Source organism: Diadema antillarum, unplaced genomic scaffold (genome assembly GCF_040938485.1).
Source record: "Diadema antillarum isolate AM-2024a unplaced genomic scaffold, OU_Dant_1.0 scf00000093, whole genome shotgun sequence".
Classification (NCBI taxonomy): Eukaryota; Metazoa; Echinodermata; class Echinoidea; order Diadematoida; family Diadematidae; genus Diadema; species Diadema antillarum.
The window spans coordinates 3,055,547-3,068,988 of NW_027270982.1; the positions used below are offsets into that span (position 1 = coordinate 3,055,547).

At 37.9% G+C, this 13,442-nt stretch overlaps 1 protein-coding gene across 1 annotated transcript; it reads left to right on the forward strand.

Moving 5' to 3' along the window:
- Positions 1–93: 93 nt before the first annotated feature.
- On the forward strand, positions 94–12,988 carry LOC139718337 (pirin-like). The gene is made up of 9 exons (XM_071629816.1): positions 94–232; positions 1,372–1,611; positions 2,275–2,367; positions 3,246–3,326; positions 4,068–4,274; positions 5,135–5,264; positions 7,620–7,702; positions 11,909–11,975; positions 12,377–12,988. The coding sequence occupies exons 1-9, from the start codon at positions 212–214 to the stop codon at positions 12,490–12,492; spliced, it is 1,038 nt and encodes a 345-aa protein (XP_071485917.1). The 5' UTR covers positions 94–211; the 3' UTR covers positions 12,493–12,988.
- The last annotated feature ends 454 nt before the right edge of the window (positions 12,989–13,442 follow it).

The window sequence follows — 13,442 nt, forward strand, 5'->3', positions numbered from 1 at the left end:
TTTGTTTACCTTTTTACACCGACGTACTGGCATGACTGGACGCTCGTCGCGCGCGAGCTCCCCGCTCTGTTTAATACCAATGCTGCGTACAGACTCGTCGCTGCTGGCTGAGCTGCTGCCGGAGGGTCAAAATTCGTGCATTCTCAACTAAACTACGGATTTTACAAGCTGGAGGATGCTTTCGTGATACGATTGAGCGGCAGTCGCACTTATGCAGATTTTCTGTGTGATAGTAAGTCCTTTATTGACTACAATTTTTCAGAAAGCATCACTCTATAGTTTGGGCGTTTCGTGAAGCTGCAGCAGTGGCTAACCTTCTGGTGCAGCTCTTCATCGATTGTGTCGCCCGAAGCACGCCGGCCTGCGCCTGTCGTGACGGAGGGGCCGCCGCTTGGACCAACAGTACAGGGCCAGGCACAGCCGACAGCCCGACACGCGACGTCTAACTCTTACTAGTCTTAGGACCTTTTCATTCACTACATACTTTATAGGTCATGCATTTTACCCATAAAAAGCAGCAGTCTTTGGATTACTACAAAACCAGCTCCAAACTCAGTGATCATGGTGCATGGTGGTGATATAATCGAAACAGGGCTGTGTGCCATATATATATTGAAATCAATTAATTGTCTTTACTGAACTCAGGATGTAGTGAGTTGTGAACTAATGCAGACTGTAGCAGAGGCATGGACTTGAACCCTGACTGATCTAATTGATAAGTTCATGTACTACCTAGAGATTTTTACATGTGTAATTAAAATATTCACACACATACACACACACACACACACACTCACAGTACACACACAATGTGTAGATCTGAAGACGTCAAAATTTAATATAAATGGGTTAGTCAAATACCGGTTAGTGATTGGCTGAACACAGTCACGTGGTGGAGGAACATTGGTTATGTTTGCCCATGGGAGAACATTTTTTTAATGTTCTCCCATGGGAAAACATTTTCACGTAACAAATGACAGAAGGACCCGCGCACAGTGAATTTGGCTCTGCGCGAGCGATCGAGTGCGTTGTGCTGGTGGTTGACGTTGACATATTTGACGTATTTGAATAACCCATATAATATAACAGATGATGACTTTTGTTGTCGGGAACATGTACCAAACGTTCCACCCTCAGGGTTTGAAATGCTATTTCGGGAGGCTATAAGTCTCCCTCAATAGCATTTCAAACCCTTCGGGTGGAACATTCGGTATGTTCTCTCCCCCGCCAGTCATCATCTATATAATGTCAAGCTTCCCTGTATGATGATCTCTGTCACCTTTTTAGAGATACAAAGTGTATTCCCAAAGCTAAGTACCCTTTAGTGGACAACATTATTATCATTGTCTTTCTTGTTTTATTTATGTCCAGGCCCTACAGTTGTACATACTAGAAATACTGGTCACCACCAAAGGGGCTCTCGGCAGTGGTGTCCAAAGTTCCACACAACACTTCCCACATCAATTCCACTTCGCATCTGGCAACGTGTCTTCAATCACAGCAGGGACGATGGCGGAGGAAAGACCTCGAAACATCGTGAAGTCGGTGCTTAGCGTGGAGCAGGCTGAAGGGGTGGGAGCGAGGGTCAGACGAAGCGTTGGAAGACCAGAGGTATGGTATTCGAGGACAGTCAGTTCATGGTCATATCTGATTCCTGAGAATACGAGATGGTGGCAAGCACTTTATGCTTGCGATGCCTTTGTTTTGTGATGAAGTTGTTATTTATATTTATTAGTGTTAGAAGAACAGAGGTAAAACACTCAAGCTAAATCAGTTCATGCTCAAACCTAACTATACACAGCCCAGTCGCTGTACATGGTACGTCGCCGCATAGCGTATCAGCGTCTGGTCGGGCTAGCTCAAATCCAATGTCTGAAAATATATGCTAGTAACCAGCAACTTTATTCTTGTAATGCATATGTGTTGTAAGATGAAGTTGTTATTACCTTCATAAATAAAGCAGAAATGGACAAGATTTGTAAATCACTAGGTGTACTAGCTTTTTTTCTTAGTAAATTCTGAACTGTAAATTCCATGAAACACAAAAAATCTATGCCGAGTCTTATTTGGCAGGCTCCCTATGACATCAACCAGTCCATGCTCACAGTACTTACTGAAGAAGCACCTTGCACAAAACTTAGCATCTTTAAAAAACAGATAGCATTCAACTAGGCTCTACAAATGGAACTTATTTCTGCAGGGATTATTCGTTAGTTGAGTTTATAACTTTTTGAGACTTGATTGTTTGCCTCTTGTTTTGTCTTTTTTCTGCAGCTCAAAAACCTTGATCCCTTTCTGATGCTGGATGAGTTCAAAGTTGCCGCACCAGCTGGATTCCCAGACCACCCCCACAGAGGCTTTGAGACAGTAAAATTCATTATTTTTACTTCCATGTACTTTTCAGATATGATCAGGTTTAGGGTTCAACTTCTTGCTGCTACCAGTACCATTTAAGCATTTTCTTAAGCCCTTCTCTGAGTCTTTCAGTGTTGGCAGCATACAAATGTATTGTTATATTTTACAAAACATCTCAAGTCGAGTAGCTAGAGATTTAAAAAGGTGAGGAACCTCTGTAAAATTGTAGTGACTCTTAAAGGGTTTCACAGTCATATGGGTTTACTCAAAAATGAGACTTGGCAAATTATATGTCGTGACTATATCACAACTATAATCAGTTTGATATATTCCCTACATAATTCTAACAGGAAGACTAGATTCCTTTATTTCTTTTCAATGCCAAAAATTATATTCCCATGATGCAGTAAGCAGCAAATCAGTGATAGTATGAGCAAAATCAGACAAGTACTGCAAAAATAAAATTGTGACTAGTGAAAATCCACCCAACCTGACATTCATTGGATATCCTGTATCGTGTGTCATATTACATGCTTCTACCAACTTCTCAAATATCCTTTTGCATGAACTATGCCTAATCGATTGGCTAATTGATAATGATGGTTGTGATGAAAACAGCAACTTAGATACAACTATCATCATTGTCAACATCATTAGTATAAGTTGAAGTAGTAGTAGTTGTAGTAGTTGTAGTAGTAGTAGTAGTAGTAGCACAACACCTGTAGTAGTGGTCTTAGTAGTAGTCATACTCATCATCATCGGAGTAGTAGTAATAGTACAACTGTACAACACCTGTAGTAGTGGTCATAGTTGTAGCAGTAGTAGCAGTTGTGAAGTCATCATTGCCATTTTTATCCTTCATATTGTGCTATTCATTTTATGTCTTGCAGGTGACCTATGTTCTCTCTGGTTCAGCATTGCATGAAGACTTTGCTGGTCATACTGGTGTAATGTACCCAGGGGACCTGCAGGTGTGTGGCAAGAGTTTGTTCAGAAATAAGATAATAATAATAATAATAATAATAATAATAATAATAATAATAATAATAATAATAATAATAATAATAATAATAATAATTATTATTATTATTATTATTATTATTATTATTATTATTACTACTATTATTATTTTTATTATTATTATTATTATTATCATTATTATTATTATTATTATAATGATGATGATAATAATAATAATAATAATAATAATAATAATGATAATAATAATAATAACAATAATAATGATAATAATAACAGTAATTAGAAAAGCACTCTGAGAGTGCAGATCTCCGGCAAGCAGGTGCTTTCCACCGATGATCTTGCTCTTCCCAAAGAGATTTTTCTCCTCTAGTCTCCACCACTGGGGAAAAGTTCTTTGGGCTCTTCCATAGAGATCAGTAATTTCCACCCTAGGTATACATGCTGAAAAATCGCCCGATTTCCCAATATAGAAGCCTTTTTTACGTCATAAACCCTCAGCTGCGTGGTGCGCCTCGCCCTAGCAGAAACTAGAGCACACAAGAAACTGTATATCCACACAATTTGTCCCAACATTCGACTGTTATATTGAGCACTTTCACTGGCCAACAAACACATTTACTTTAAATTTTTTTGTGCAATATGGGTATATTCTCTACTTTTACAGTGTTTATTCCCCAGTCATCCATGTTATCTAGTCTTCTTCTTGGTCTCTCATTCTTCCTAATGTCCAGTGGATGACGGCGGGGAGGGGTATAGTGCATTGTGAGATGCCAAATGGAGATGCCACCGGCCACGGCCTCCAGCTTTGGATCAACTTGGCCAAGGAGTTCAAGATGGTGGAGCCAGAGTACCAGGAGCACCAGGCAAAGGACATCCCTGTTGCCAAGAGAGATGGGGTCACAGTCAAGGTCATTGCTGGAGAGTCTCTGGGCCTCAAGGTACTAAATTTTATTCAATAGCAAATATATTTTTCTTGAATTTGATAGTAAATCTATTGAAGTTAATGGCATATCTAATGGCTGACTAACCTGTTGAGGATGAGTCCCGAGTATACTCGGGGAAGTGCCTATGGGAAATGCGTGTTGTAGCAAATTCAGCCCGTCCTCAACAGGTTACGGTTCAGTTCTCAATTTCTAATCCCAAAACTCTCAATATCAACTCAATATGTTCTCCAATTCCTGATCCTCTAATCTTAATTCTCAATTCTCAATTTTCAACTCTCTCTACTCTCATGTCATGAAGTGTCAATATCAACCATCTGTTCTCAGTTGTCAGTGTTTGATTCTCTTTTTTTTTTTCTTTTCTCCCAATTTTCAACTCCCAATATATACACTCTGTTCACAAAGATTGTATCTCAGAGGTGTTACTATTTGTGAAAAACAAAAAAGATTTCTACTGAATTCAGTTTTATACTGTATACGCCGAATATTTCGCGAGGTTTTTATTTTCGCAAATTTCGCAAGTCGGGTGCTATTCGCGAAATCAAAGACATACGAAAATATTGAATGTGACATACGCGTGTGCACTTCTCCGTTTAGTACAGGACTCCACGATTGCGAATCTAACCACTCGCGAAATCCCTGGGAATTCCCGATTCGCGAAAATTTAGACTTGCAAAATATATGGCGTATATACAGTATCTCAGAACCTACTACGCTCATCAGCATCACAATAATATGAAAAATAGGCCTATGTAACACAAAAGTCTACAGTGTATTTTCTATACAGAGTGCCACAGTGATCTTACCCTGTTCTCTTAAACATTTCATACCCTTTACCCTTTCCCCCCTTTTCTCAGGCCAAGGTGAGAACACGAACCCCTACTGCGTACCTGGACTTCACATTTGAAAAAGGAGCACACTTGAAACAGCCAGTAACCAAGGGCTTCACTGCATTTGTCTATGTACTGTCGGGAAAGGCCCTTTTTGGTGAGTTACTCTCATGTAGCTACTCACATTCCATTTTTGGATCCTTGTCTCCTCTCATGAAGAGTTGTGCAGTTGTCATATGGTATGGAAAGTTGCTGTCACCATTGCAACAGCTGAACTGCTCACAATTCCCATGATGATGGCAATTATAGGTGGTTCAATTGTTTTTTTCGGAAGCCTTTTTGCTTTATGGAAGGAACCCGCCAGCAGATTGCATTCAGTTTGTGTGATTACTGCTACTACCATCATATGTCAGAGAGTTTATTGTTATACACTGATGTACTGTTCTCTATGTATTTCTCTCTGCCATTTTTTCGATTGGGATTATGAATCAAAAGCAGCATTGTTTGTACCATTTTATTTAATACTGGACAAAAATGCCACACACTGGTATCAGTCTTTTATATATCCAACCTTATTTGTACATTTATTGTGACATCATCTGCAGTTTTGGGTTGGTATTAAACATTTTATGTTCCTAGGAATATAATCTCAGAGTCAGAGCATTGATGTTTCTGCAGGTATTCTGGAGTGATCAAACTTAAAAGCTCATAGAAAGCCAACCGCTCTGTAGAATGTTAGAACAATGTCAAAATTCAGCCATGTGATGCCTCTCAAACAGTATGGAATATGTTATTTATGTTTGAGTATTTAAAAAGATTTCTTTTCATTTTGTTCTCTAGAAGATGACACTGCATATTCGGTTCAGGAGTGAAAACAAAGAAACCTTTTTCAATAGCTCTCTATTATGCTGTGGTTGCCTTCAATTTGTAAGCATTGTGCTGAGTCATTTTAGGCTAGTCAAACAAATTTTACAGGGTTCACTGAGCAGCTGCAAAGATGTCATAAAATGAATAAGCATATTGTCCACTGTAGCGTGTCTGCACATTGTAGTTTGTATGCATTATGTAGTAAGTGCTTGATGAAGCACAATGGGAGGATAAAAATTGATGTGTAATGGGAAGGGATCTTCTGTCATTGTCTTGTCTGAAAAGAAGAAGAAAACAAAAGAAGAAAGCTGTACCATGATGCAAATGGACATATATTCATGGAGAACTGACTAGAAACAATTCCTTTTGTGCCTAGGAAATATTTTTTTTTTCAATTCATGTAAGTGCAGGGTGTTAGGAGTGGAGAAATTTTTGTCCGAATATGCATCCTATGACAGGAATACATGTTACATGAAGCCTACACTAAGTAAAGATAAACTAAGCCTATCTAGAGTAATTATCCCTTTTGTTCCAAAGTGGGACTAAGCACACTTGATGCTCTTAATGTGAAACTGTTTTATTGTCCCCGCCGAACGAGTTCGAGCAGGGGACTATGAAACAGGCTCCGTACGTGTGTGTGTGTCCGTGTGTCCGTCCGTCCGTCCGTCTGTGTGTGCGTCCGTGTGTGATCAAAATGTTCAATTTGCTACTTTTCTGTAATTTATGAGCCAATTTTGATTCTGTTTGCTTTATATGATAGCATTACATGGGAGCTTTGAAACTTCTACACAGAATTTCAGTTGTGACCTTTGACCTTGACCTTTGACCTACATTGTATATTGTACATTTTGCTACAAAATGCTACTCCTTCGCCATTTCTAACCCGATTTCGATTCCGTTTGCTTTATGTGATGGCACTAGGTGAGGGCTTCAAAACTTCTACACAGAATTTTGACCTTTGACTTCTTTGACCTTTGACCTTGATTTTTGACCTATATTGTACATTTTGCTACAAGATGCTACTCCTTCGCCATTTCTAACCCGATTTCGATTCCGTTTGCTTTATGTGATGGCACTAGTTGAGGGCTTCAAAACTTCTACACAGAATTTTGACTGTTGACTTCTTTGACCTTTGACCTTGATTTTTGACCTGTATTGTACATTTTGTTACAAAATGCTACTCTTTCGCCATTTCTAACCCGATTTCGATTCTGTTTGCTTTATGTGATGGCACTAGGTGAGGGCTTCAAAACTTCTACACAGAATTTTGACCATTGACTTCTTTGACCTTTGACCTTTATTTTTGACCTATATTGTACATTGGTTAGAAAATGCTACTCCTTCGCCATTTCCTAACCCGATTTCGATTCCGTTTGCTTTATGTGATGGCACTAGGTAAGGACTTCAAAGCTTCTACACAGAATTTTGACCTTTGACTTCTTTGACCTTTGACCTTAATTCTTGACCTATATTGTACATTTTGCTACAAAATGCTACTTCCGGCGGGGACATATATTAAGCTCCGCGTAATTTCTACTTTTCCTTGTTGATTAATAAAACTGTCCCTGCTGCAAATAGGCACCCCATTGCAAACAGGGATGATTATTGTAGACCAATCTAGCTCCATTTCACTCTCCTGTTTCAGGGTCTGGAGCTGACAAACAGGAAGGAAGTCCTCACCACACACTGGTGCTTAGTGATGGGGACTATCTGGAGATAGAAAACAAGGTAAAGTCCCTATGTTGCTCATAAGATACAATGGGAGGTTGATCATGATTATGAAATGTGACTTCTGTACAGCTTTGTGCTTCTCAGTCATTTGGCTGCACTATTCCTGTGGATTCAAATTCATTATGACATCAGCATCAGATCATCTTTGCCAAATTATGTAATACATGGTGGGGGGGGGGGAGGTCAGTTATGGGACTAAAGCTGAATGATCAAAATGGCTGTTGATTGTCTTTATAAGAAATCTTGGATTACAGAGAATCTTAACCCTAACTAGGCCGGGCTATTTAGGTAGTTGATAGAGCCGGGGGGGGGGGGCCTCCTAGGCCCCCCCCCTCCAGATCTCGGCCGTCGACTGCGCGATCGCGACGAAAATTGGCACACACATTGCCTATGATGTAATCTAAAATATCTTGAAGTTAATTTTTCAAAAACATTATCATTTATGCTAAATTATGCTAATTTATGCATAATGATGCATGAAATCAGACTATTTGGTATAAATCACAAAATAAAGATCAAAACAGGCACATTTTTTTGTGTAAATATTCTTTTTAGTGTCCTTAGCAAATGTAATAAAAAAAATTGTGATATCAGAAAAAATTCTTAAGTATTTTATTGTTTTTTTTAAATTTCTAATGTATTTCTTTGTTTTTTCGACTTTATGTTTTTCATTGTTTTTTTAATGAAATTTGTCCGCGACATCACTCCGAACATGAAAATATGTTATTCATTGATTTTGATCAATAAAACACCAAAATAATCATGCTTTTATGAAATTTGCCTGTAAGCAGAGTTTGCATTGAAATTGTACACAAATTCACGTTTTTGAGCAATTTTTGGTCTGACATGCATGTACATATTTATACGTAACTTCGGAACTGCGCGCCCGGGCATCGCAAATTTGGTGTCAAAAGATGCGCGAGACTCGAAAGAAAAAAGTCATGAAACGTCGCGGCGATAGCTTTTTGCGATTGCGATACATCGCATGGAACGTCGAGGGGGGGGGCCTCGGAGGCCCCCCCGGCCTAGTTAGGGTTAAACATATCAGAGTTTCAATGAACTCTACATCTATTCCTTATTTAGAAGACTACTAGTATGTAATGACTTCTCCTCACAAATGATTGTCCTATTAGCCAAACAAAAACTGCACCCATCATGCTCTATCACACAGTTTCACACCTAGAAGTTCTTTCCCAAATCAGCATTAGATCATCTTTTCCAAATTATGTAATACATGGTAGGGGGGAGGTCAGTTGTGGGACTAAAGCTGAATGATCAAAATGGCAGTTGATTGTCTTTACAAGACATCTTGGATTAAAGAGAATCTTAAACATATCAGAGTTTCAATGAACTCTACATCTATTCCTTCTTTAGAAGACTACTATTATGTAATGACTTCTCCTCACAAATGATTGTCCTATTAGCCAAACAAACTGCACCCATTATGCTCTATCACATTTTCACACCTAGATGTTCTTTCCCAAAAAGCAGTTGTGTCTTCCATTTGTGTCTGTAGCAGGCCCGTAGCCAGGATTTTTCAAGGGGGGGTGCGGTCACTAAAAAAACGGACCTTCGGTACCAATACCAATGATGACACACACACACACACACACACACACACACACACACACAATTATATATATATATATATATATATATATATATATATTCTTTGGACGACCGAACTACAAAAGTTGTATAAGAATTTGCGCGCAGAGCGCGCCGCAAATTGTGAATTTTGACTGTTTTAATGACGTTTTAAAGTCTCGAGGAAATTTGTATTTTTGTCTGTTGCATGCAATCGCGTTACGGTATTTCATCTAGGAAATAGTAAAAACTCATTTTGCCAGGAAGTTGCAAAGTTTAATTGTGTTCGAGACTCTGCGCGCGTAGCGCGCCGCAAAATTGAGAATAGCGATTTTCCTGGTGTTGTTTTAACTTTTATTTTTTCTATTGTATACCCGCGTTAGCAGGCCTGAAGCCAGGATTTTTAAAGGAAGGGGAGATTGCGTTAATTAACAAAACGGTCCTTTGATACTGTCCCGGGAGGGGTAGCGACAATTAAAAGGTGGACACCATGCTCATACATGGACTTTCAAAATGGCCCCTAAACGAGTAATGATCATATGATTTTTTCGGGCCTTAAAAACAAGTATTCCTTAAATGTTTCCTGCACCCTAAAGAAGTACTTCATCATGATTGAACAATATACCATTTTCCCAAATTTCAGCCTTTTTGATACCCTTTGATTATATACGCTCGTACATCACACTTTCCATCTAATCCGTGAGAAAAAACGACCCCTATTATGCGTTTTCTTTAGCGAGTATGGTCACGGTGTCCACCTTTCAGTTGGAGTTTTCCATCCCATTGGATGCTGTTTGGAAGATGAAACATTCACTTTACTATACAGTATATCAGCCGTTGGCATGCGAGTTTGTCAAAAACGAAAATAAATAAGAAAATTTTTAAAACAAAATGAATTGTAAATGTGAACCATTTATATTTTGCCTCCTTGTGGTAGGATATTTCCAGCATTTCCAAACTTTCAAATAATCATTTTAGATTTAATAATATTAAAGGTAGTAGATCCGATTCGCAAACATCTCCAATATCAGTCAAATGTCATATTAACCATCATGCTAAGAAGGTTTTCTTTGTGAAATTTGGAGGTCAGTGAAATTCAAAAATTAAACATCCGTTAGCCATTGGAAGAAGTTGAGTGCAAATTCAGACCTCAGGCTTAGTGCTCAGATGTTTTCCTATTTGATTTGATCTGTCTTACTGTGCACACTAAGATACATACTGGAATGGTTTTTTCTTATTTATTAAATTATAGTAGCATATTTGGTTACTAGCTGTCTCTAGGCATTTTCGAATTTGGGCTGCAAAGAGATCCACTACCTTTAAGTTAGAAGAGAGATAAGTAAATGATGATAAAATAAACAAACAAAAAAGAATGAGTTTCTTTTGTAATACTATCTGACAAACTTTTTACTTTACCATTTTACTTCATAGCTCAGCACTTTCCATTCTCTCTCATACCCTCTTACCCATTACATTTAAATGAAATTCAACTAAAATGAGTTTGCGTGCTTGCATAATACTCTTTGGAAATTATAAGTGAAAATGTTCTTAGGTTTTGGCTCACTTTAAAATGAGAACCAATAGAACTGTCACAACATGAGAAAATGTATAAGTAATAATCAACACTATACATTTCGGAATTTGGCCTGCAAAGAAATCCGCTACCTGTAAGTTAGAAAAGAGATTAGTAAATAATGATAAAATAAACAACAAAAAAGAATGGGTTTCTACCGCCGTATCCAGAACAGAGCCTGAAACGGTGCAGGCTCAAGAAATCGTTTGTACTATAATACGTCTTGAAGTACTGTGTGATACTGTTGACTCAGACTTCTACAAAGCTGTAAATGAGAATTGTAATCCAATCCGACTCATTACCTGAGATATTTATGAAAATATATCAATAAAGAATGTAAATTAAATAATAGTAATTTCGAGGAAATTTCTTTAATTTTTATCATATATGTAAACTTGAGGCTATTAGATTTTCATCCACTTACCTCTGTTCCTGTGAAAAAATGCAAGTGTCAACCTCAATGTCATCCACGAATTGCACGTGCTCGGGCGGCCAGTGGAAAAAAAAAAACACCGGTCACACGCGCCAAGGGCCATGGCATGCAGTGCCAATATAATAATAGCTCGCACAAATTGATACATAACATTTGTGTTTGTGTGCATGGGGACGATCCGATGGTTCATACAACAAAAGGGTTTCGTACAATTATTTTTAACATTGTTAAACGCACTCTTCCACATTTACGTAGCATATAATGTGTCTTTATATTTATTTGGATTGTTATCTTGAGAATTGCTAAAAACCGTTATTATGAAAAAGTGGACCTTTCAGAATTTGGGGGGGTGCGTACGCACCCGACGCACCCCCCCCCCCCCCCCCCCCCCCCCCCCCCCCCCCCCCCGGCTACGGGCCTGTGTAGTAATATATTTTGCAAGAGTAATATAAAATCTCATATATTTATGAACATTCTGTACTGTCTTATATGTGTTCCTTTGATATGCCACATATTTGTGGTGTCTTCATATCATAGTGGCATATAATGTGTACATTGTACATGTATTGCATCTTGTCCGTGCTCTCATTTATCTCTTCATTTTTTGCAGGAGGCTGAACCATGTCACTTTGTGTTGATCTCTGGAAAGCCCCTCAAAGAGCCAATTGTGCAATATGGTGAGAAAAATTACACAGATAGATAGATAGATAGATAGATAGATCAACTAACAAAGATGGATAGTTAAATGGATAGATGGATGGATAGATGATATGTATACACATACATTGCAAATGTAGATATATAGATACAAGAACAACAAATATATAATACAATATATCTATAGAGTATGTCATTGCTGTGGTCCCCAGTAGGTAAGAATGAGGACAGACTGATTTTGCTACAACATGCATTTCCCATAGACACCTGTCCGAGTATACTCAGGACTCATCCTCGGCAGGTTAATTGCACATGCCTATCTTAAACACTGTCCACTTTGTTCCCACTGATTTTCATCGGCTCTAAAGATATGAAGATTTTCTTTTTGCTAATTTTCTTAATTTTCTGCATTCCCTTGAAGGACCTTTTGTGATGAATACAGAGGAGGAGATCCAACAAGCCATCTTTGACTACCGCAATGCTCGCAATGGCTTTGAGCGAGCTAGATCATGGAAATCAAAGGCCGGGAACCGTTGAAGAGCTGATTCAACCATTTTTTAAAATTCAATCTGAATGTTTGTTTCTCTTCCGTGTTATATTGCATAATTTGTGGTAGATACACTGGAAGTGGTTGACTTTATGTTCAGTTTTGTACACACAATTCATGTAATGTATTCGAGACTCCATAGTGTATTTTGGTGACGGTTAGTTTATTACATAACTCAACTATCTGAACTGTAAATGCAGGTTGAGCAGTATTGGAAAAAATGGAACTTGAGTTCAATATCTTGTGAAAAAAAATGGAAAGCTCAAACTGCTTCATGCAAGCATGGAATCTGAGCAAAATAGAAAAATAATGAGGAATCATAACTACAGAGTGCAATGAAATGGAAGTTGAGTATTTTGCTTCTGCATAAAATGGTATTTTGGAAAAAGTGATTCCTCCTAAGATGAGAGAAATGTTGTAACTTTTATTTGTTATCTTTGCACAAAGAAAAAAAAATAATGTGTTTAAGAATTAGATAAATGCCAAATGCCAATTTGTTTTGAAATTAAAAGTAATATTTGAAAATGCTTATATCACCTATGTTCAGATTTGTTCTACTGTTGGCATTTTGCTTTAAACAGCAACAACAATCTTGAAAAAAAAGAAGCCGTTATTTGAGCAATAAACTTTACTGCCATGTTTTTTCAAGTATCTGAAGAGTAAATACAGTAGATTCGATTCAAGAAAAATAGAAAATATTATTGTAATAGAAACATACCCCATACAATGTGTGTCACACTTTCAGGAAGTATAATATTTAAGTGAGCTCATACTGATATTTGAACATCTCTGTTTCAAGACTTGTCACATGAGCTGTGAGAAGCAAGTATTAAATCCCTATGTCAATGAAAGAAATAATTTTCTGCTTGCCTTCATATTCTAAGTTTGTGTGGTATTGTGACACACTTGCCATCTGGTAGCAATACATTGTATAACATTA